Source organism: Sinocyclocheilus anshuiensis, unplaced genomic scaffold, assembly GCF_001515605.1.
Source record: "Sinocyclocheilus anshuiensis isolate Anshui unplaced genomic scaffold, SAMN03320099.WGS_v1.1 scaffold188, whole genome shotgun sequence".
In the NCBI taxonomy this organism is placed as follows: Eukaryota; Metazoa; Chordata; class Actinopteri; order Cypriniformes; family Cyprinidae; genus Sinocyclocheilus; species Sinocyclocheilus anshuiensis.
The window spans coordinates 2,224,585-2,247,944 of NW_015555768.1; the positions used below are offsets into that span (position 1 = coordinate 2,224,585).

At 36.8% G+C, this 23,360-nt stretch overlaps 3 protein-coding genes across 6 annotated transcripts in view; 1 reads left to right on the forward strand and 2 right to left on the reverse strand.

Annotated features, from left to right (window-relative positions):
* Window positions 1-7,085, forward strand: part of LOC107674334 (bromodomain and PHD finger-containing protein 3-like) — a 15,582-nt gene extending 8,497 nt beyond the window's left edge. For both annotated transcript variants that reach the window (XM_016468281.1, XM_016468280.1), the window contains exons 7-13: window positions 1,983-2,267; window positions 2,655-3,230; window positions 3,952-4,030; window positions 4,115-4,209; window positions 4,323-4,411; window positions 5,461-5,615; window positions 5,775-7,085. In XM_016468281.1, the coding sequence (XP_016323767.1) occupies window positions 1,983-2,267; window positions 2,655-3,230; window positions 3,952-4,030; window positions 4,115-4,209; window positions 4,323-4,411; window positions 5,461-5,615; window positions 5,775-5,958 (1,463 nt within the window). In that variant the 3' untranslated portion in view covers window positions 5,959-7,085. The remainder of the gene's footprint in view (window positions 1-1,982; window positions 2,268-2,654; window positions 3,231-3,951; window positions 4,031-4,114; window positions 4,210-4,322; window positions 4,412-5,460; window positions 5,616-5,774) is intronic.
* Window positions 7,086-9,457: 2,372 nt separating this feature from the next.
* On the reverse strand, window positions 9,458-21,361 carry LOC107674374 (bile acid receptor-like). Of its 3 annotated transcripts, XM_016468336.1 has the most exons (11): window positions 20,581-21,357; window positions 15,354-15,492; window positions 13,450-13,803; window positions 12,535-12,675; window positions 12,240-12,382; window positions 12,025-12,117; window positions 10,991-11,078; window positions 10,797-10,913; window positions 10,351-10,440; window positions 10,100-10,213; window positions 9,458-9,844 (listed from the first exon to the last, which is right to left on the reverse strand). In XM_016468336.1, exons 2-11 carry the CDS (start codon window positions 15,448-15,450, stop codon window positions 9,633-9,635), a joined length of 1,449 nt encoding a protein of 482 aa, XP_016323822.1. In that variant the 5' UTR covers window positions 15,451-15,492; window positions 20,581-21,357; the 3' UTR covers window positions 9,458-9,632. The 3 variants fall into 3 exon arrangements, with proteins under 3 accessions (XP_016323822.1, XP_016323823.1, XP_016323824.1); XM_016468337.1 differs by lacking the exon at window positions 12,025-12,117 and having other exon boundaries at window positions 20,581-21,361; XM_016468338.1 differs by lacking the exon at window positions 12,535-12,675.
* Window positions 21,362-22,731: 1,370 nt separating this feature from the next.
* Window positions 22,732-23,360, reverse strand: part of LOC107674372 (lysosomal amino acid transporter 1 homolog) — a 7,778-nt gene continuing 7,149 nt past the window's right edge. The window contains exon 9 of the mRNA XM_016468333.1: window positions 22,732-23,360. This exon is cut by the window's right edge and continues 113 nt beyond it. The gene's annotated coding sequence lies outside the window, so the exon portion shown is untranslated.

Genomic DNA, 23,360 nt, shown 5'->3' on the forward strand with positions numbered 1-23,360 from the left:
ACTAGAAATCAGTGGTTAAGTTGTATTTACAACACTGTTCCAGAACAGTTCAACCCAAATATTCAGATGTGTGCAGCGCATTTTATGGAGGATGAGGACTGTTGCCTGAACCAGTAGCCTACAATGCATCTGTGGTACAAAGGCTGTTTCTATAAAGTTGGGCAGTTCCAACTTTGCAAGGACAGTCTGGCGCTTCTGATTCCCATACTGTAAGTAAGTTTTTTTATATTTAAATAATTTGTCACTGATGATTCAAAGGCGAGTTTTGAGCAGTGTAGAGTAGTGCTTGTTGTTTGTCATTTCTCCGATCACAAATGCAGACATGGTTTTATGTTTACGCAGCGTGATACGCAACGCAACGTGTAAAAAGAAACTATAAGTCCCCACTGACTTGCAACAAATGCCTCATTTGTAATGAGTTTTATTGGTTTTGTCTCGTCCTGCTGGGAGACCGCATCACAGTATGTTAAGCGGCCTAACATTTCCATCACACGCTTGAGGCATTCGGCCAATCACAACGTACTGGATAGCTGGCCAATCAGAGCACACCTCGCTTTTCAGACCGATGAGCTTTATACACAAAATAATGTTCTTTTTAGCAACGTCATATGACCCCTTTAAACAATTACATTCTCACCTGAAAAACTCTTAAAACTACATTTCATGACACAATAACAGTTATATTTAGAAAATTACACAGGTGTTTGGGCAATGACATTTCACAAGAACAGACAAGAACGCATATTGAGAAACGGCTATTGTCTGTGTGAAAATATAAAATTATAAAACACACGGTTATATTTTTTTGTGTTTGCGCACTCTGATGTAAATAAGCCCAACAAAGCGGAACGAGTGAAGGAGAAGCTTTATCCCCTTGTATCACACAAAAGTGACGATTCTACTCAACCAATCAACGTTCTGCGGTGAGTTTAGCTCCACCCTTTTGGTACCCTTTGCTGTGCTAGGTACCCCAACGGAAGGGTACCAAAAAAGTGGTACGGTACGGTTCGCTATTTTGGTACCATTCACAACTTCTGACAGTGGAAACGGAAATAATTGCGTACTGTACCGAACCGTACCGCTCAGTGGAAACGAGCCATAAGTACACAAGCCAGCAAAATATATAACACTGATCTAGTGGTTTTTGGATATTTTAATAAAAAAATCTTACATATTGTGCCTTTAAAGCATATTATTGCTCTTTTGTTGGTTTTATTGCTTCTATTGTCCTCATTTGTAAGTCGCTTTGGATAAAAGAGTGCTAAATGACTAAATGTAAATGTACTAAGGAACGCTCAGAATAGAATAGCAATGGCACAGTTTCTTCTAGTTTGGTCAGAAAACATTCTAGAAAAATTATACATTTTATCGTAGCAACATGACTAAACCACTGATCTATAATAGAGAACATTATAGAGATATCATATATATTATATCATTATATAGATCAGTGCTTTAAAGTTATTTTTCTAAAAAGGCAAATAGCATTATGTTTACACTCTAAAAAATGCTGGGTTAAATAGGGACAAACTCAGCAATTGGGTTGTTTTGACCCAGCGGTTGGGTTAAATGTTTAACCCAACCCAACCAGACTACTTATCTGTATTTATTAAGTTGATTGCTATTGTTTTAGCTTTACATTGGTTGGAAGACACACAGACTAAGAAAGCAGTTTTATGCTCAGATTCACTGGCGGCTCTAAGAAGTATTCAGTCGGGACAATCAAATTGCAGACAAGATATTATTATAGAAATCATGCAACAGCTATATAGACTTCATGCTCAGGACAGGGTTGTTTCGTTTTTATGGATCCCAGCACATGTTGGAATAGATGGAAACGAGATGGCAGATAAACATGCTAAGAGATCGTTGAATAAACATAATGTAGAAATTACCCAGCACTGGGTTATATTTAACCCAGCATTTTTTAGAGTGTACCTTTTATTCTTTGTTAATAATGATTGGTTTTGTTTTGTGTGTAGTCGACACGCTGCTAGACCCTGATAATCGATTGCACATGACAACAGAAAACCAGTTGAGGGAGCTGCTAGATAAATTAGATGTGGTGACATCCATGCGCTCGAGCGGTGCACGCACACGTCGCATACGCCTGCTCCGGCGAGAAATCAACAACATCCGCTATAAACAGCAAGCGCGCAACTCACACATGCTCAATGGAGACCTCAAAGAAGAAGAAGAAGAGGAGGAGGATGAAGACAAAGAGATGGATGGTGAACATAACCTGTCATCATCATCGTCAGATAAAGGTGAGACTTGACTATGGTTGGGAATCAAGAAACAGGTATTCAGAATTTAATTTTTTAATTAAATCATCTTTAATAATCGATAAAAGATTTAATAATCTGCTTTTCTTTTGAATTTAGAATTATTTTTAAAACTGTATCTTTATCGTTATAGTTACCGTCCTTGGTGTGAACAGGCCTTTACTCATGAATCGCAAGTTGTTTCGTTCGTCATGTCTTACTCAAAATTAACTTTAATGTGTACTTAAGTATGTAGTTAGGAATTGTAAAGTGGAGTCAGAACCAGAGTTGTTTAATTCCATCCCTTCAGCAAAATTTTTGATTTTTGACATTTTTGATCAATAATGGCAATCTGATTTTTGTAACATCTGGTTGTTCCTCTTCATCTAGATGACTGTAAGTCAACTCCCCCACCCATGCTGGAACCCACAGGCCTGGCTTTGTCCCCTCCACCAGCAGACACCCACCAGGAACCACCGACCCTCCGACCCATGATGTCCGACCCCAGGACGTCCCCATGCACACCTAAGCGCCTCAAACTCAGCAGCGAGAGCCAAGAGGCCGATTCAGACACTGCACCTGTGAACAGCTGCACGAAACCTGAGGACCGCCTGCCCGAGAACAAACTGATCAATGGCCTCTCTTCCACAGAGTCACCGACCCGGCCTGCCACAGAAGGGGTTGGGCGGCGAACGTCCGTCCTCTTTAAAAAAGCAAAAAATGGAGCAAAGCTCCAGCGTGAGCGAGACAATCAGATGCAGAACAGAAGCAGGGAGGAGGCCGTCAGCACTGACCCAGACCCTGCACGCACACCTAACTGCACCGCCAACGTCAAGACTGAAACTTCAGCCCAGCCAAAACCTTCAACACCTTCGCCCATATCAACCCCGGCCAAACAGAGAGCAAGAAGCCGCAGCTGTAGTCCAGAGCACGAGAGAACGCCCCCTCGACTGATTCTAGAGCCTGGTAAAGAACACAACTGCTTTACATAATGCATTACTGTACTGATTTTGTGATATGTTTACTTAAAGGGCTGCACGATTTTGGGGAAAATTGTTATTGCAGTTTTTCCTGATTAAAAATTGTTTTGGTGAAAGCTCCTGGTTTGCACAATTTGGCAAAACAATGTGATTACATTTCATTATGTAAAATAATTTTTATTATTACTTCAAAAATATTAAACAAAATAAGAAATATTGCTATTGTACAAGTATATTCTACAAGTATTTAGGGGGGGAAAATGCTGTCCAGCTGTAAAATTACAATACTAATATTATGTTCTTATTTCTTCATTTTCTAATGTTTAACTAACGAGCTTTTAATTGTAACCTTGACTTATTTACTTGTAAAATAACTGCTATCACCACTGTAAATGACACATTAGTCTGACTTTTTCATCTATTTTTTTTTTTTACTTCTCAAGTTCAAAGTTTCTTTCACCTTTATAAATGTAATATTTATATGACCTTAAACAATATGAAAATATGCTTATGGTTTGATATCATAACCATTACAAACTCGCTTTTGTATCACATTTTCCATGAACGAGTGAAGGCCTTGGAGGGGATTTACATTTTACAAAGCATGGACAAAATTGTTTTTCATGACAACTGAAATTGTGGTATGGATAATACTTTTTACTAATGAAACCTTTTTCGAACAACCTTTTCTCAATATTTTTTTTTAGCTCTTACCAATGGATTCAGAAAGCACAGAGATGGCGGCTCTGACTCAGAATGCAGCTCATCTCCGATTCTCAGAGAACTGTAAGAGGAAAAATGAATGACTGAAACCTCTCTGCATCATATAGCTCACATGCGCGGTTAACTCATAATTTCTGTTGCTTTCAGTGTCTCAACTCCAAAAAAGAGCCGAGGGAAACCTGCTTTGTCCAAAGTATCTTTCTTAGAAACTGTTAACGGAGACTTTGACTACACTGGGACTGGTAAGAAATTAATCCCAAAGAAATGTCTGTCTATATATATATATATTTTTTTTTTTTTTTTTTTTTTTTTTTTTGAGTGCACAAGTGGATACTACAATCCTCGTTCTATGCAGATGCTCTGTCAAATGGAGATGCGCCTGAACCTGAACCTCTGGATTTGGTGTGGGCAAAAAGTAGAGGATATCCGTCCTACCCTGCTCTGGTGAGAGAGGGCGCTCTACATTCATACTACATGCGTACAACACGTTGATTCGATTATTTTGAGTTACACATACCAGTAAACATCTTTAAAAAAAAAAAAAAAAGTTTTATGTTTGAGAATTTTATCTATATATATAGCCTGACATCAAAAGTGACCTTGTTTATATCATTAATGCACATTTCCTTTACATCATTAATGCCTCAGTCCAGGGATTATCAAGCATTTTTTTTGTCAGTCGAACCCCTTTGACCTAAAACACCTCTGAGAAGTTAACATTTCAGTATTGTAATAATGGCAGTCATTTAACAACACAATCATATTCACATTTCTCTAGTTAATGGTCACATGACATGCAGGTAAACCATTTTTTATTTTTCATTAGTGTTTTATTTTGATTGCTATTATTTATTATATTTTGATTTGTTTTAATTGAAATAAGTGATTGTACCTTTATATTTTTATGATGTAATTATGATTTAATGTAGAGTTTCATCAACTCACTTCACTGGTAAACAAATCAAGTATTTTATTTTTTCATTGCTTTTATTATTTATTATATTTTGGTTATTTGGATTGTTATTAAAATGTTATTTTAGTAAAATAAGTATATATAATTTCACATTTTTAGGATTTAATTCATTATTATCATTTCATCAACTCATAAACCCCCTGCAGTTCCATAACCAAATAAAACATTTTTTTTACTGCGTTTATTATTATATTTTGAATATTTTTATTTTATTCAAATAAGTAATTATAAGGTTACATTTTTATTATTTAATTATTACCACTTTTTGTTGACTCATAAACCCCAGTTTGGAAAAAAACCTGTGTTAGTCAGTGTTATTTCAAAATGTTATCATAATTTGCTTCACTTCTGTGACATATTTTCTTTTTGGATAGCATTACTAATCCTCCTTCTCAACTTTTCATGAGCCCTATATTTCTTCTCACCAAATAGCTTGTTTTTTGTGTTGTGAATAGTGTTAAAGCAAGCCACTGACATTCAAAGGTTAAAATTAATGGTTTGAAATGCTCTTATTTTGTAGATCATAGATCCAGACATGCCTCAGGAGGGTCTTCTGCATAATGGAGTTCCCATCCCTGTGCCTCCGCTTGACGTGCTGCACCTTGGTGAGCAGAGACAGGAAGAAGCCGGCGAGAAACTCTTCCTGGTTCTCTTCTTCGACAACAAACGCACCTGGTGAGCACAGCATCGGAGATTAACTTTGTTTTCCTTTAGTTTTATCCTCCAGACTTTGCATTTTCCAATATCCATTGTAAGTATCCGTGGGCTTTAATGGATTCAGAAGGAACTGTTGCTGAATATTTTTTTTCCTTCTTCTTATGTCTGTCTTTGCAGGCAGTGGCTTTCACGAGACAAGGTGATCCCTCTTGGCGCTGACGACACAGCCGATAAACTGCGTATGATGGAGGGCAAGAAGACCAGCATCCGGAAGTCTGTGCAGGTGGCCTACGACCGAGCTATGATCCACCTGAGCCGAGTTCGAGGAGATCATGGTTTCGTCGGCTCCAACTTCATGTAGAAGACAAACGCCAACCGCATCTGTCCTAACTTCCCATTCACATGGGCTGAAAGCCATTTGGTTAGTGCACCAGGTACTAGACTCCTGATCATTCAGTTCAGTTTAGTTTATCCATGTGTTCAGGTCACATCCCTCTCAGTCATTTCAGATTCAGTCCAGTTTTTTCTTTCTCAGGACCGGGGTCATGAAAGGGCAGCGGTTTCTATCAATGATTTGTTTTTATGAGGTGTCACTTTATGGTGATGACGAGTCTAAACCACACAGTTTTAGCATTTGGGTACATTCAGAGCAATTCATTTCTGAAAAATTAATTTTAAATGAATGAACTTAAAGAATATAAACGTTTGAATAAATCACTGCCATTTTCTTAAGATAGCTTTTTACTTTTTAAAGTTTAACAAACCACTTGTATAGACACCTTGTGTATATAAGTATGTTTTTTATCATATAGTATCTCATTTAATTTTTTTCTTCTCTTGTTTATTGTGAAATAAATTGCCTGGAGGAACGAAGAAATGAAGGTTGTGTATATACACGTGTAAAAAGATTTTCAGATGAACTGACTTCCTATATAGTGTATCCTGCTTGTCTTTGATATCGGATGGTGTGAGTGTGTTCATATACATGTACATTACCGACATACGATCGTGTATGTATGTGTATATGTACCAACTCACAGTTGTCTATGGTTAAATATATATTCTCATTTTTGATACAAAAAAGTCATTTATTTATGGACCGTAAAGAGAAAAAGGAATTAAATTATATTGGTTCAAGATGGAAATCAGATCTCTTATTTAAGATGATAAACTATTGCATATTCTTTTGAGATCTAACTTCACATGTTCTTTCAGATCCTGGTTTAGTTCTTTTTAAGATTTCAAGGTGAAATGCTAGAGAGATGATGATGACGACTACATATTGTACACTTGCTGTTGGTCCCTTTTCACCATCAAGCACAGAACCTTGTATTTATTGTAGAACGTTGTGGAGCTTTTGTTCACTGTTTATAAGATGGAAGCTCTAAGAAATTTTAAGCTTGTACAAACTGCAGATTTTAGCTACCCACCAAATAACCTGTCTCAAACAGTATTTTCTCATGTGGGAAAATAAATGTTCTATTGAAACTCTTCTATGTTTGATATTGATGTTTTAAGACCATAAGCTGTTTTTCTTGACTGTAGACCGTATTGCATTTTTTCAGATTTATTCAAGATCTGTTGGAATGTTAGAATTCCTAATAATATATGTAATTTTCTGGTTGCAGTATTACAGTGCATTACTTGTTGTAATTACATGTTTAGGGAATTTTATATCATTGAAATAGTTTGAATGACATAAATGCATTGTTTTACTTTACATTTTTGAGTATTTGTAAACACTAACAAGCAACTTTATAAAGTAGATGTGCACTTATATTTTCCATGTTTAAAAAGTTAATTGAGGGAAGCAGATAAAGTGAAGTGAAGCCACCATAAAAATGGTGGAATACTATTGTACATTTTAAAATATTATATTCTTATAAGTGCTCAAGGAGATATATCTTTATTTATTGGAATACCTCATAAAGCGTCTCTACCTATCACATATAACTAAAAAGTTGTTTATTACGATAAACCGATTAAAGAGTCACTCAGGAGAGCTCCCGCGCTTGTTTAGTCCGATTAGAAAAGTAGCCAATCAGAAACGCTCTATCTGTCAATCATCTTGAACGCTTGGATTTGTTGAGATCGGGTTGGCTGACGTGTTTGAGGAGGGCTGGGGTCATAGGCTGAATAGTTTCCAACTGCGTCTGGCGAAAATTAATAAAAGGTGAGAAATTGTTTTATGCTCACATTTCACAATAGTATTGGGACACATTTTATTTTTTCAAGACGGTACTGTGAGGGGATAAATGTGTAATTGCTAAATATTTCAAGCGTGTGTATTTTTGTAAGGGGTCACGTGAGATAGATGCTTCATTAAATAACACTAGAAACGTTGACCATTAGTGAGGTAATCAACATATATTGTCTAGTAAAATTCTTGTTGGTGTATTGCTCATGTTTTGCTTAAATATTATATATTTTTTTTCCTTTGTGTAGTGTACCCTTGAGTCCTTGTGGGGGGGGAGCAGTGAGTCGGTGTTGATGCTGGAAGAACCATAGATGGGAAGAACACGTGCAGTATGATTTCTTCCCCATAAGGTGATGTCAGCCTACTCTAGCCAGATGTGTTTTGTGACAGCACTTGTCACAGATCATATTAAAACAATATTTATAGCGGAAATTCAGACACACATCATTCAGGTCTCTGTTGGCAATGTGAAAAGCACTGGTGATCAGTGATTTATTAGCGATTCATCCATGAACTCCGTAAACTTTAGCTGTTTTCATTCAATTACAGTCATGCCTTTAATTTGATGAACTCACAAATCAATATTTTAAATGGTAAATAACAGTAAGCAAGCCAATAAAATGCTTAATCTAGTTTATCAATAATGGGTGTAGTATTCAATACCTTAAAAAATAGCACTTTTCCCTGTTTTTACTAAACAATATAGACCTCAACTTTGTGAGGTTAATGAATTTTATTTTCTAGATTGTTCCAAGGTTCTTGATGTTCCTTTAAATGGCTGGAAGATGATTAAATCTAAGCAAAAGACAACCCATTACTGTGCATCTCTGTAACATTCAAAGCCCATTGAAGTTCATTTCAGTTTGGAATTTGAAAATTTAAACATTCATATGATGATACATCCACTTTATCACGGTTTCATTTGTAGTCACAGGGAAATTAAAACTGTTGCAGGTCTTACTCTGGCTTGTGTATGACGGATTACCAACACCTGCTTGATTAACAGATGAAATTTAAGGGCAAAACATCAGACAGACATTGCTATTATAAATGAAATATAGTTCGATTTTGCTATTTAAAGAGAAAGTAAAATTGAAACATCAACCAAGAGTAATTTCCAGCCTTAAAATTAGGGTGAGAAAATTGTCATGCACATATTTTTTAAGGGGGCAACAGTGAGAATCCTGCCACTTCGTTATATGATTGTGAGGCAATAGTTTAGTTTAATCATATACTACTTTGAATCATAACCCAAAGCATGCTATATAATTAAAATATCATTAAAGGCTGAAACTATTAGGTGGTCTTCTGTTGACAAATTCATCTTTTGTAAATGTTTGGACACTTACAACCATGCTCTACACAAATTACTTAAATTACATTTTGGATTCAAAACGACAAATTTTGCCAAAAGGTTATGAATTTGTAGCACTATTAAAAAAATGTGTAATACAATTATCATAAAAAAAAGTAAAAAAAAAAAAAAAGCTTGGCTCAAAATCTGAATGGACTTGAAGCTTCTGAAGAAAATGATTACATATTTATTATTAGCGTGGATCTGAAAATTGATAAACAGAATAATAAATGCAAATTCATGTATATTACAACATGAATGAAAAGCAAGTATTCACTAACACAAAATAAACATTTTTATTTAGTGCATATAAGAAATCATCACATCATGGAGCTTACATTGGTTTTATTTTTTTATTAAACTAAACTATGTTTGCACATGGGTAACCAAAAGTACACTGACCTAGGATATTGTTCTGGGCAAAAATTAAAAGTGTATTGCAACAGAGATCAGATGTCATAAATCTCTCTCCCTAAAGGCTGTCTCAAGACTGCATGCCCCAGGGTTGCTGTGGGAGAAGGGTGAGGTGGTTGTGTCGTAGTGTTCTCAGCTCTGTCAACCGTCCCAGGAGCCTGGCAAAGCGTCGCGGGTCTTGTGCCGTCCCCTGACTACAGCAGCAGCAAGCTCGGGACAAGAGCTCCAAAACAAACTCCTGTAAGTTCTCAACACAGCCCACCGCACGCAGAGACGGCCTGTCTGCTTCACAACAGGGAAAAAATGGAGGTCATTTGAAGCGGTTCTATACACTCTTAATAATAAAGGTTTTTATTAGCGTCAATGGTTCCATGAAGAACCTTTAACATCCATGGAATCTCTCAATTGCAAAAACCTAAAACTTTTATTTTGTAAGCTAAACTTTTGTCATTTGCTGTCTGACCTGAATATAGTGTTCTGAATATTGTGACATCACATGGAAATTAGTCACAATTTTGTTCATCATAATCCACAGACCTGAGCATAACACTGCAGTCGCTGTTAGAAGTGCATATTCAGCCTCAGTTACCACAATAGTCTCCATGCTGTGGAGGAAATTTACCACAGACCTCAAGAACTCATCATTCAACCCTTAACAAAAATCAAAATCACAATATTAGTAGAGACAAAAACATTTAGACAGTATATACAGTTATATCAGTTGAATTAATCACTGCATGTAATGTGAGACTTTCCTGCTATGATTATCACTGTTCATTATAGATCACCTGAGTGTGTCAATGTCCTGATCCCAGTCTTGGACTCTAAAGTTCTCACCCAATCAGGGTTTGAGTTATTCAAATTTGCTGAGTATAAAGCTGGTGATAGAAAACACAGCAGTGAGTCATTATTGATCTATAATGTGTTGAGTTTTCTGTTTCAATTGACAATTTTAACGATACTTTATGAGCACAATTTATTTATAGCACACGATTCAGCTAAGCTGTTAAAAAATCGCATTGTCCCGGACACCAATATTTTAACTATTCATAAAAGATGAATCACTGTCTGGCCAACTGAAATTTCAATACGGATATAAAAATTAGGATCATGATTTTTTGGTAGTAGTACAGCACATTGTGAGTCTATATTAGCACTGTTTGTTTTTGCTTTTGGAAATAGACACATGATGTCAGTCTTAACAAGCAGATTATGTAATAATGTATGTGATTACCAGTGCTAACAGTAGTGGGGTTCTCAGAGAACTGCTGAGCTAAGAGTAGGAACATGACTTCAACTGAAGAGCTGGACAGAAGAGTGTTCTGGTCAGAACTATCCAAAAGCTCAAACCCTAAACAAAAGATGACCATAAATTAGTTGTATTTAGAGGTGTGTGTTGTGATCTAAGAAGGGTTGGATGATACTGACCAGGTACACTCCTTAAAAATTGCAAAAGCTTCTCTGTCTGAGGAGGAGTCAGATCTACACTGTTTGTCAAACTTGACCACAGAGGCACCTGGGGAAAGAAAAAAATGATGTCTTGTTATTATATATTATGGGCAGTATGTCTGTCTTCATTTTTAAAGTGCCCCTATTATGCCATTTTTAAGGTTGCTAATATTGTTTTACGAGTCTCCTAAAACAGGTTTACATGCATGCAAGGTCAAAAAACACATACGTTTTCTCAAAAAATAGATTTAATTTTACCTCATTTCTAAATGATTCGTAAACGACTCGTGCGAAGCAGTTCAAAGAATCAGTCTCTCTAAACCCCTCCTTTCCGTGAGCCCTCACTGCTGTGATTGGTCAGATGGCGCAGTCCTTTGTGATTGGTCCAGAGCCGTAGAGCGATTGGCTCTGGATTGGTCTACCGCGTATAGCGTGTGTCGGAAACGAAACGCCCATAGCCATGACAGAATGACAGCCCTGGAGACTTGTCAATACATAGAAAAGATGGTATCGATGATTGTATGGTTCAATTGAAATGGTTGAAGTGGCTGATCGACAAGAGACTGATTCGCAAGCACGACTGGAGCAGGACGTTTCTCAGTGGTAAGTGTCAAGTGTTAACAAGTTTGTGGTAATTATAAGATGTGATAAAACAAATTTAATCTCACAGTGTAAGATACAGCGTCTTCTCAACATTATGTTAACCACACGGAAATTTTACTGTTTGTGGGCGGGCAAGTTGGCGACGTAGAACGTGGGCAGACATTATGCAAATGTGTTACTTCGTGACGTAGAGCCGTAACAGAATAAGATTCGAATTCCTGACGACTCGTTTAGGCGATTGCAAGCCGACTCTTTTTTTTTTTGATAGACAATAACGTTATTTATCGTGCACTGTCAGCTTCACAACTTTGCAGATAGTTTGTTCACATACAGCTAGCTACATGACACACTGTATGAAAGGTAATATTCGAAAAGGCATAATAGGGGCACTTTAATGGAAAAAGACATACCCGGCAGTGCGTGTTGTCTTGAATTATGTACCTACGATAAGCCTCAACAATTCTATTCAGAATGCATCTCTGCTCTCTGGAGAAACCAGATACCTGCAAACAGTATTTTGAAGACAAGAAACTTGTTCTGAATTTTTTAAATATAACAGGCTTCAAATCTCACTAGAACTCAAATTTCATGCTTGGAAAGTCAAAATAATACGATAGAGTTTTACCCGTGTGGTGAATCTGCTGGTGGATGAGACACTTCTGCTTTCAGTGTAGTCATCTTCAGCTCTTCCTGTTGATCCGTTGTGTCCTCTGTGATTGGTGCCCTTCCTCAGTCTCTTTGACTGGCATTGCACCTCTGTAAGCAGACCTGACAAAAAGACACCAGCAATCAACATCCAATGAGATTATAAGTGTTTTTGGGTGAAGTAGCAGCTGACGTTATCAGTTTCCCCAGAAATGACAGAAAACGAAGACTCGTGAGGATTCAGATCAGGCTAGAAGTTTTTACGTCAATCTCACACTCTGCCAGCATCCCGACGGCTCTGCACTTGCGCAGTCTGCAGTCCTGACACTTTCTCCGCATGTACATGTCCATCTCACAGCTTCCACCACTCTTGCAGCGGTACACTGCCTTTTTAGTCACGCTGCGTCTGAAGAAACCTAAACCAAGAGAGATACTCTACTGTTTAAAACGTTTGGGGTCGGCAAGACTTTTTTTGATGGTTTTGAAAGAAGTCTCAACAAGGCTGCATTTATTTGATCAAAAATACAGAAAAATCAGTAATGATGTGAAATATTACCATTTAAAATATTTTTCTGTTATCTACTCCTGTAATGGCAAAGCTGAATTTTCAGCATCATTACTCCAGTCTTCAATGTCACATGATGTTTCAAAAATCATTCTAATATGCTGATTTGTTGCTCAAGAAATATTATCACTGTTGAAAATAGTTTTTCTGCTTAATATTTCTGTGAAAACTGATCATTTCTTTCAGGATTTTTTGATTAATAGAAAGTAGAAATATAAATCTTTTGTAACATTATAAACGTATTTACTGTCACTTTTGATAAATTTAACGCATCCTTGCTGAAAGTATTTTATGAAAGAAAGAAAAAACTTACTGACCCCAAACCTTTGAATGGTAGTGTATATTCTTAAAATTCACAGTCTTTCTCATTCAGGGAAACAGACCAAACATGTTGATGAGTTGGAGATATATACAAGCAAATAGCAATAGCAAGTACCAAATCATAGTCCATTGCTTTTGGCTATTTAAAAAAAAAATGAGACAAGCTCTTAGATATATCCCACCCAAAAGAACACAGGAAAGAAAGTACTCAACTGATTTTGGACATTAGTAAATACTGTGAATTCAAGAAGTGCATCATGGATTAATGTTGTCTTAAAATTCAGTGCTATTGTGATCGTCCAACCTTTGCATCCCTCACAGGTGAGGGCATTGTAGTGATATCCCGAGGCTTTATCTCCACACACCACACACAGCTCATCCTGGCCCTTCACTTGAGCTCCATGGTTCATCCTGGGCCTTTTTGGCACTTGAAGACCGACAATGCTGCCTCTTGTTGGGCTTTGGACCTCCATGTCTGGTTCACAGGTGAATTCAGAGCACTGATGGCTGTAGGGGTACGGCGGGTTGCATGCTTGAGCGTTTGGCGCTCCATACATTGAAAACTGCACATTGACGTGGCTGAACGGCTGGTGGCCATAGAGAGGGCTTTGTAGATCTGGTTCCTGATAAGAGCAGCTCAGTGGATCCACAAGATCATCTGCAGCAAGGGTTGAAGAACATCTTGATGAATGAAACGATTCACAAGAAATATGTTCCTTTTTCACATGATTCTCAAATTACCTAACGACTTTTATGAGGCCTTTGGGACGTAATAAAAAAAATCCCAGAGCTAGAACTTTTGAATCTTTTCTGTCTCTGGAAACAGGATGCAGCTGAAGAGGTTACAGTTTTGTTTATGGTTGTTATTTGCTTTGAAGCTTATGGGGTTTTTATAACTGTACAGAACGGAGCCATCCTGATGTTTTTTTTTCTGTCAGTGGGAAGGTTGTGAAGATGAATTTTAGATTCGAGTTCCCCCATAGAGGGAACATATGTCACAACTGGCAGCATTTCTGAAGCACATCTGCACAAGTTTTTTTTTTCACGCCGTGACGGACACTTCAGAACTAGTAGTGACATGAGCAAAAGAATATCATATTTCACATGAGAAAAAATTATACGTAGTTGAGTAAAACTAATCTCATCCAACCAATTCCAGCAAATCCATGTCTGTTTTTCCATGTCATCCATAAATATCCTTCTGCAGTGTGGTGGTCTCTTTATTGGCCTTCAATCCTGTCTTTTTCACAGATGTTTTATGTCCCGTTACTGCTAGAGCATAACTTTCTGGTGGAAGTATCTGTTTGTAAACCACTGGAGTTTTTCATAAACATTAATGTTGGTGAGCAGCTGCTAATATACTATCATTGACTGACCTTCTAGACGCCACAGTGAGTTAAATGACAAAACGAAACTGAGACTTTGAAAAAGCACTATTCAGACAGTAATTGTTTCTCAAGATAACATCTGGGAAATAATATTTGGACATTCAGATATTAATGCAATGAACTCGAGGATGACAAACCACTGTGCATAATACATGATCGGTCACATGACCATATTTCAACATGGCGTCAATGAAGGAATCCAGTAAAATTTTAATTTTATTCATGTAGTTTATTTAGCTGATTCTTTTTTTTGTTTTGTTTTTGTTTGTCAGGTAAATGTATTTATTTATTTATTATTGCAGTTATAGTGCCACAAAAATATTATTATACTATACTAAACATTATTATAATATACTATTATAGTATTTATTAATATTTTGAATTAGCAATTATTATAATATTTTCAGATTTTATTTTAGTTTTAGTGATTTTATTTTTTGTCAATTTTATTAGTTTTTATTTTCTTTAAATTGCTATGTAGCAAATTTCTATTTGAGCAATTATTTAGTAATTACTTCAATTAACAAAAATGGTTTTAAAAGATTTATAGTTAACAATAACAACACTGATTCAGTGAAAGTCAGTGGGGTCCAAAACAATATTGGTTCCCATTGAGTTTCATTGTATGACCAAAACACAAATTTTTCTAAATATATTTAAAAATTTTTTAAAAAATGCAAGAAAGTTAGTTGCTCAGGGTCTGAACAAAATAAGCGTGAATAAATGATGACAGTAATTTTTATTTTTGAGTGAACTATCACTTTAACAATATTGTAATTCCATAATGAATTGATTTATATATAGTAAAGTGTAATCTTACCATAGTACTGTGACGGCTCTGTGATGTCAAATGTGTCTGATGTGGAGAGGTAGCCGCCGATAGACATGCTCAGCTCAGGATCTGTCCCCTCTCTCATCTGATCAGTTGGATTCTCGCTCTTCACTGAGAATGTCTGAATCTATAAAGAGCACAAAAACCATCATTCACCCTGTTTGAGGATCATAATCCAATGCCTTCAAATATGTCTTCAGCAAGCCCTCCAACCCTAGAGAAAGATGAGCTATTTTAGGCGTCACTGTCTTTTAGGCGTCTGGCCTCCTCTGGGGCTGTGAGAGGATCTGAAGAGCATCGACTGTGAGAATAAGATGAGAGATGAGGCCTGTGTGTCCGAACAGCTGCTCTGGCATGAGTTTCAATGAAAAGGCCTCACATAGAGCAGTCTGTCCGAAACACCCTCAACAGGTTTGGCCTGTAGCTGACTCCCAGCATTCAATAGCAGCTGTGTGAACGTACCTAAACTCACACTTTTGTCCAGTAACTAAAGAGGACCTGCAATACACTTTAAAGAGAGTGGCTACCATATTGGATCCAAAATGGATATATAGTTTTAAAAAATCAACCATTTTGGTTGTTTACTGAATGACATCAGTAAATGAATGACAGAATGACAGCAATTTTATAGCTCGGAAACTGGTGCAAAGCATCATCAAGTTGACACTGACAAGCAACTTGAAAATTGCTTAAAGGAACACACCACTATTTTTGAAAATAGGCTTATTTTCCAACTCCCCTAGAGTTAAACAGTTGAGTTTTACCGTTTTCTAATCCATTCAGCCGATCTCTGGGTCTGGCGGTAGAACTTTTATCTTAGCTTAGCATAGCTCATTGAATCTGATTAGACCGTTAGCATCTCGCTCAAAAATGACCAAAGAGTTTCTATATTTTTCCTATTTAAAACTTGACTCTTCTGTAGTTACATCGTGTACTAAGACCGACGGAAAATAAAAGTTGCGATTTTCTAGGCCGATATGGCTAGGAACTATACTCTCATTCCGGCGTAATAATCAAGGAACTTTGCTGCCGTACCATGGGTGCAGCAGGCGCAATGATATTACGCAGCGCCTGAAAATAGGCTTATTGGAAGTTACCTAGCTGGGACTATTTTCAGGCGCTGTGTAATATCATTGCACCTGCTGCACCCATGGTCATTTTTGAGCGAGATGCTAACGGTCTAATCCAGGGGTGCCCAAACTCGGTCCTGGAGGGCCTCCAGAGTTTAGCTCCAACTTGCCTCAACACACCTGCCTTCAAGTTTCTAGTATGCCTAGTAAGAGCTTGATTAGCTGGTTCAGGTGTGTTTAATTGGGGTTGGAGCTAAACTCTGCAGGACACCGGCCCTCCAGGACCGAGGTTGGGCACCCCTGGTCTAATCAGATTCAATGATCTATGCTAAGCTAAGCTAAAAGTGCTACCGCCAGACCCGGAGATCGGCTGAATGGATTCGAAAACGGTAAAACTCAACTGTTTAACTCTAGGGGAGTTGGAAAATGAGCCTATTTTCAAAAATAGTGGAGTGTTCCTTTAACTTCAGCCCTAACTATCACTATCAGAAACTAACTATCACTTAGAGAAAAATATACTACCAGTTTTCTGTCTGGACATTATCTGTTAAGTTTACAGATGTTTTCTTTAACCCTAAAACATCACACAATGCATTGTATTGTATCTGAACATGCTCATGCTGCAAACAAATGTCAGCCTTGCTGTGAACAATGAGTTATTGCACACAAATTTCGGAGCACTGATATGTTCTATCAATGGTGTAAAACAAAACTTTCTCTTTCACGTCTCCAGTACCATGTGAATATAAATAATAAGCCCGTTAACATAAATGAAACTGAAAATGTGTTGATTTTACTGTAGTCAGTTCGCACAACAAACCATATTCTTTTGCCAAGGAGGATGTTTGATTGGAATATTGTTCCAGGACTAATGCAATTTTTAGGGGTTACACTGGGCCATATTTTTAAGATTTTTAATGGGTATCTATCTATAAAGTAATATTCAGCACAATTTTCATTTACACGCTGTGATACACTGCAAATATTATATTTTGTATATACCATTTAAAGGTTTGGAGTCTGTAAGGTTTTTAAAATGTTTTTGGAAGAATCTGTTATGCTTACCAAGGCTGCATTTATTTGATCAAAAATACAGTGAAAGCAGTAATATTGTGAAATATTATTACAATTTAAAATAGCCATTTTCTATTGGAAAATATAGTAAAATATAATTTATTCTTGTGATGGTAAATCTGAATTTTCAGAAATCAAAATATGCTGATTTGATCCTTATTATTATTATTATTATTATCAATGTTGAAACCATAGTACATTTTTTTCAGGATTCTTTGATGAATAGAAAGTTCAATAGAAATAACTATTTGTAATAGACTATTTCTATTTGTAGTAGAAATATTTTGTAACAATGTTAAAGCCTTTACTGTCACATTTGATCAATTTAATGTGACCCTGCTGAAAATGTTTCTTTAAAAAAAAAAAAACATAAATAGTGAAAAAAAACTTTTTTTTTTTCAATATTAATGCATTGAGCAATAGCTTCAAAGTTCAACATCACCTGCATGACTCACAAGTTCTCAGTAATCCTGTAAGTGCTCAATGCTACAGTTACAGTACTAAATTCTTTATAACGTGGATGCAAAAAACAAATTATTGATGGGGGACAATTCAATGTCTTGCAAATCTACACCTTAGATCCTCTGAACTATAATTCCTCATGTTCTCGTTCAGTTTAACTTTGTGTTCTGTGTGGCAATGTGGGTCGCTCTCTGTTTCCCAAGAGGAATGACAGTGACATCCAGCTCATCTCTGGGGCTTTAGGGAGTGTTTATACACGCTGTGTTTGCCACGGCTCTGTTTGTCATGCGGTTAATCTTTGACATTGAAAAGATTGAGGACTGCAAGAATCTAACCTTCCCACCCAATATACTTTAGACCCCATGAAGGGGCAGGCTTTCCTGAAAACTCCCTGTCATATCCTGCTCATTGCACTGACATAGAACATCCTCGTTGGCGTTATTGTGGTAGCATCTCAAAGAGGCTGAACTCGAAATATAGATATGATTAGTGCCTCTGAGACCCAAGGGAGGGAAATTTTTGCTATCGCTCCCATGCCATCCATCACAATGACTATGGGTTCTTTGCTAAAAAAAAAAAAAAATCTGCATGATTAACAAAAAGACCTTCTTTGAACTCCATGGACGGTTCATTCTAGATGGGGTTAGTTTGAACACTCATTCATTTTTCACAGTTTTCACAAAAACATAAATAGCAACTATATAAACAAACATGCCTTCAGCATATCATAACAGTGGTTCTCATTCTTAAAAATAAAGGCTCCAAAAATGATTTTTTTTTTCTCCAATAACGCCATAGAAGAACCATTTTTGGTTCCCCCAAAGAACCTTTTAGTGAACATTTCTTAAAAGAACCGTTTTTTCTTAGTGTGAAGAACATTTTTCCACTAAAGAACCTCTTGTGGAAAAGAAGGTTCCATGGATGTCAAAGGTTCTTCATGGAACCATATGCCAATGAAGAACCCTTCTTTTAAGAGTGGAGTACAGTTTGCTTTGGAAAATGGTGAGCCATCATGTTAAACATCTAGAAACATCTGGACAGCACTGTATCCGCTGTTTTCAACATGTGCCTTCATTTCTTCATCTATTATCTCATTTGATGTTAGCTAGCTGCTTGTAGCCAAGCCGTGTTAACAGTTTTAAGCAGGAAACAGGATTCTTAAATTAGACATTTGTATTTATGTATAAAATGTGTCCAAGAGATTCAAAAAGGTGCTGTTTTGGAACCTAGTGAGCTGACTGCATAGGAAATATGATAAGTTAGCAGTAGCACAAAAGTGACGCAAAGGGGGGTGTCGGATTAAAGTCCAGAGGTGCTTGTAATGTTTTAAATGTATGATTATCAACAGTGGTTCATCACGACAGACAAATGTAAGGTATCCACAAAGATAACGCAGTTGAAGCAGTCTAGTCTATTAAAAACAAAGTGCATATTGATTAAATGGCAACTTATCATTGATTTCTGTCTGTGATGTTGACTTCCGTGTAGCAGCTCACAGACAGAATAAACATGCAACAGAATGTCTGCTTCGACAAACGCCAACATTTCAAACATTCTTAAGTTGTCTGTTAGATTTGGAATATTGGGAAACAGAGCTGTCATGTTCACAGGAAGGAGACTTTAAAATATACCCAAAAATGGCAGAACTGCTGCTTAGCAAAGGAACTTGGAAAGGTTTAAACTGATTCACAAAACGTCAAGACATTCATGAAAATTTGTTGAACTCAATAAAATATCTTTCTTGCTTAGAGAGATATTTTAAGCACAGTGTTATGTCTAAAATTTTAAAAACACTTTTTTCTAAAATATTTTTTTGTATTAAATCAATCAAAGGTGACAGTAAAGACATTCATTAATGTTGCAACAGATTTCTATTTCTAATAAATGCTGTTCTTTTGCATTTCTGTTCATTAAAGATTAGGGTTAGGGTTGATATGAGAAAACATGCATTAAAAAATGTATCACTATTTCCATAAAAATATTAAACTGTTTTCAACGTTGATAATGATAATAATAAAAAAATGTTTCTTGAGCAGCAAATCAGCATATTAGAATGATTTCTGAAGGATCGTGTGACACTGAAGACTGCAGTAATGATACTGAAAATTCAGCTTTGCATCACAGAAATAAATTACATTTTAAAATAGATTAAATACTATTTTTACTATATTTTTGATCAGATAAATACAGCACTGGTTAGCATAAGAAGTACTTTTAAAATCATTAAAAAAAAAAATCTTACCAAACACAAGTATTGTAATTGTTCCACATTTAAAAATATATATACATTTATCAACAGTATGAAATAACACAATAAGTGTGTGATTATAACTCGCATAGCAAATGAAAACTCTCTTATATTTTAATTTCTTTCTTATATGGAACCAACTTTATGAGGTGCATCCTGGGATGCTTTTTAAACAAAGCAGACTTCGTGTATGCTGGACACTTATTGGCTGCTTTTTCTTTACAATGCATTCCAAATCATCCATTAAAAAAAAAAAAAAACATAAAATTTTTTCAAATTCATATGCAAGAATTGATAGAATTGATTTACTAAAACGCTGGTAGTGCTGACAGTTTCTAGTAAAAACAGATTGTGTACTCACCAGCTCTGATGTTGCATGTGCTGGATCTCAGCTTGATATGCCTCTTGCATTTGTGATGTTGACACTGACAGCAGTTCAGCCCGACGTCCAACACTTGCCAAACACACACTGGAACACACATGCGCAAAACAAACTGCACTTCCCTCCAACACAAACCGTTAATTCAAACACATACCAGTACGTGTGCAAGTTTAAACACAGGGGCACGGAAAGTCGGTAATACATCAAAAAAGACACTTTAACGTCGTCCTGTCCAGCTTTCAAGATCAAGATCAACTCACTGTTGGCAGAAAAAGTTCTGAATAGGTATTTAACGGTTTGGACCTGTTGAACACAATCAGAGAGGGCCGTGATGGGAATGAGGAGTTGTTTAAGTAAAATATAATGACTGATTTCTGGATGCACACTATGCGAATGAGTGGGCTCATTAGAACATTCCCAGCAGCCCAGTGTTTATAAACAGCCCTAGTTCATCTAACTGATGGATGAGCACACGCTATCTCTCCATTCTTCTTCTGCCGCTCCTCAGAGAACGAACATGCTCAGCCAGGGTTTCACAACCACCCCGACACACTCCCACGTGTCACTACACAATTCAGCTGGAGGCACGCAACTCAAGACCCCCTTATCTGTCTCTCTCGCTCTCTCACACACACGCACAGAGACCCCAACTCCTCTTCTGCTCCATGGGTGGGCCCTTCATGTCCTTCGCTGGGGGCAGAGGGGACATTCTGAGGGTTGCAGATCCCGCCCTGATGCTCTTAACTCACAGGATGCTAATGACAGCGACTGTTATAATGAGGAAAAACAACATAGATGTGTTTTTCCAGGAACATCAGGGCTGCTGATATGAACCATGGAGTAGAACAGGGAGACAAGGTTCTTCCTGAAACAAAAAAAATGTGTTCAAGAGATTCAAAAAGTTGCCGTTTTGGAACCTAGTGAGCTGACTATATAGGCAATATTATAAGGTAGCAGTAGCACAAAAGGTTGTTCAGAAAGGTAGGCAGCACAATTGCACAGCTTTAGAAGAAGAAGCTTCTTTTGGCCAAATTCAAAGGCAGCATTGCCGTCTGCGGCACAAAAGAAGGCTTAAGGCAAGAAGTAGGACCCGTGTAAATATCGGATCAGCTTTCCAGCGCTGGAGCGAACTCAAGGAGCGGAAGGCCTGTGATCAGATGCCGAGGTTGCTTTGTTTCTTCTCGATAATTGAGTAACACTGTCTGCGCCGCAACAGCTAAAGTCTGTCTAGTACACTGGACGCGACAAAGTGACCGTTGAAAATCATTTGAAATTTGTGTCAATACGTCATAAATAGAACGCAGCAGCAGTTTTCTGTCGGGGATTTGTCATGTCGTGCCACGCTGCATCCAGTGTAGACCACAGATATGTAGATATATATATATATATATATATCTATGGTGTAGAGAGCATCACTGATTATAATGAGTTCTATAGTTTTTTGTCACGCCGCGCCACTCGCGTCCAAGAAATTACAGCTAAATAGAATTTTTTTTTTATGATAAAAATGACAAACACAAAATTACCAAAACAGACTTATTTCATTCAAAATATTAATACTAAAACAGTTTTTAAATAATACTGATGGAGATCCATTTCATTTCCATACTGTATGAGGGAGCAGGCGGCAAAGGCAACCCACCAGGTTTTGGAACAGAGCCTACATTTATAACAAACACCATTGAAAGCTCCTGTGCTGAGAAAAGTAAAAATGACAAGTTTTAATAACTATAAACTTTTGGAAAGGGAATTGTTGCATTCATATAAAATCAAAATTTACCCTACAATAGCAAATAACAGATTTGAAACAAGCATCACCATTGAGATACGTGAAGATGCTCCAGCAGATGAGCTTGACCTTTGGCCTCCAAGTCAAAAAGCTTCCTCAAATATGGGTACTGGCAATGTGCTGATACGCAAATTTACCTCTCATTCTTCCAATTTTCACGAGCCAATCGATTTCTGAGATAATACTGTTCCATCGTTCATTTTCTTTTCATTCATGACATTACAGAAGCAAAATGAATGGCAAAAGCAATTTCATGTTGATGATTTGCTTGGAAAGATGAATATGAAGGGGATGTAAACCAATTGATTGTCCACACCAAAAAAAGAAACAGTTCAAGCATGTTTTGCCTCAGAAAAACTAAAATCTTTAGTGAGTGTTGTGCTGTGATACAGAACAAAAAAGAAAGAAAGAAAAAACAAACAAGTCAAAAAAGACTTTAAAATAAGAACTTCAATGAAGGTACAAACTGACTGACAGGTGCAGTGCTAAATCAACTCAAAGGCCACAATATAAAAATTCAAAACATCTTTACAATACCAAAACATTTTTCGACAAAAGATTGCACAAAAACAGCCTATTAACATTATAGTACACAGACTGAAGGCCAAGACTGCTAGATCTCCAAAGGCAGCGTTCATTCAACTGTATAAAAGAAAAATTGTTGTATGAATTGTATGAACACGATTGTATTAGTTGTAAAAAAAAAAACTGAATTCTGAAGTACAGTACAAACATTACAAAAGTGTTTCAATAATTCCCTTTTGATGCCAAATATTGAACCGCTTAAGAAAGTGAACTATTCACAATCAGAAAAAAAAATACTTTTAACCACTGGCACTGCTAAGTATAAAACCTATTGATATAAAATCTAGCTAAAACTATTAGAAAAAAAATTGTGATTCTTGTCTCTCAGCTGTGGCTGTGGAAATGTGAAGCTCAAAAAACATCTCCAGCATTTCATCCAGTCACA

What these genes read in the sequence shown, in the direction of transcription:
- LOC107674374 (XM_016468336.1), bottom strand. Translation starts at nt 15,450, where the DNA reads ATGAGAGAGGGGACAGATCCTGAGCTGAGCATGTCTATCGGCGGCTAC. An exon ending in CGTCGGGATGCTGGCAGAGT is followed by an intron (nt 12,383 to 12,534) that starts GTGAGATTGACG and finishes TCTTTTTGTCAG; the next exon opens with GTCTGCTTACAGAGGTGCAA. An exon ending in CCCCACTACTGTTAGCACTG is followed by an intron (nt 10,441 to 10,796) that starts GTAATCACATAC and finishes TTCTATCACCAG; the next exon opens with CTTTATACTCAGCAAATTTG.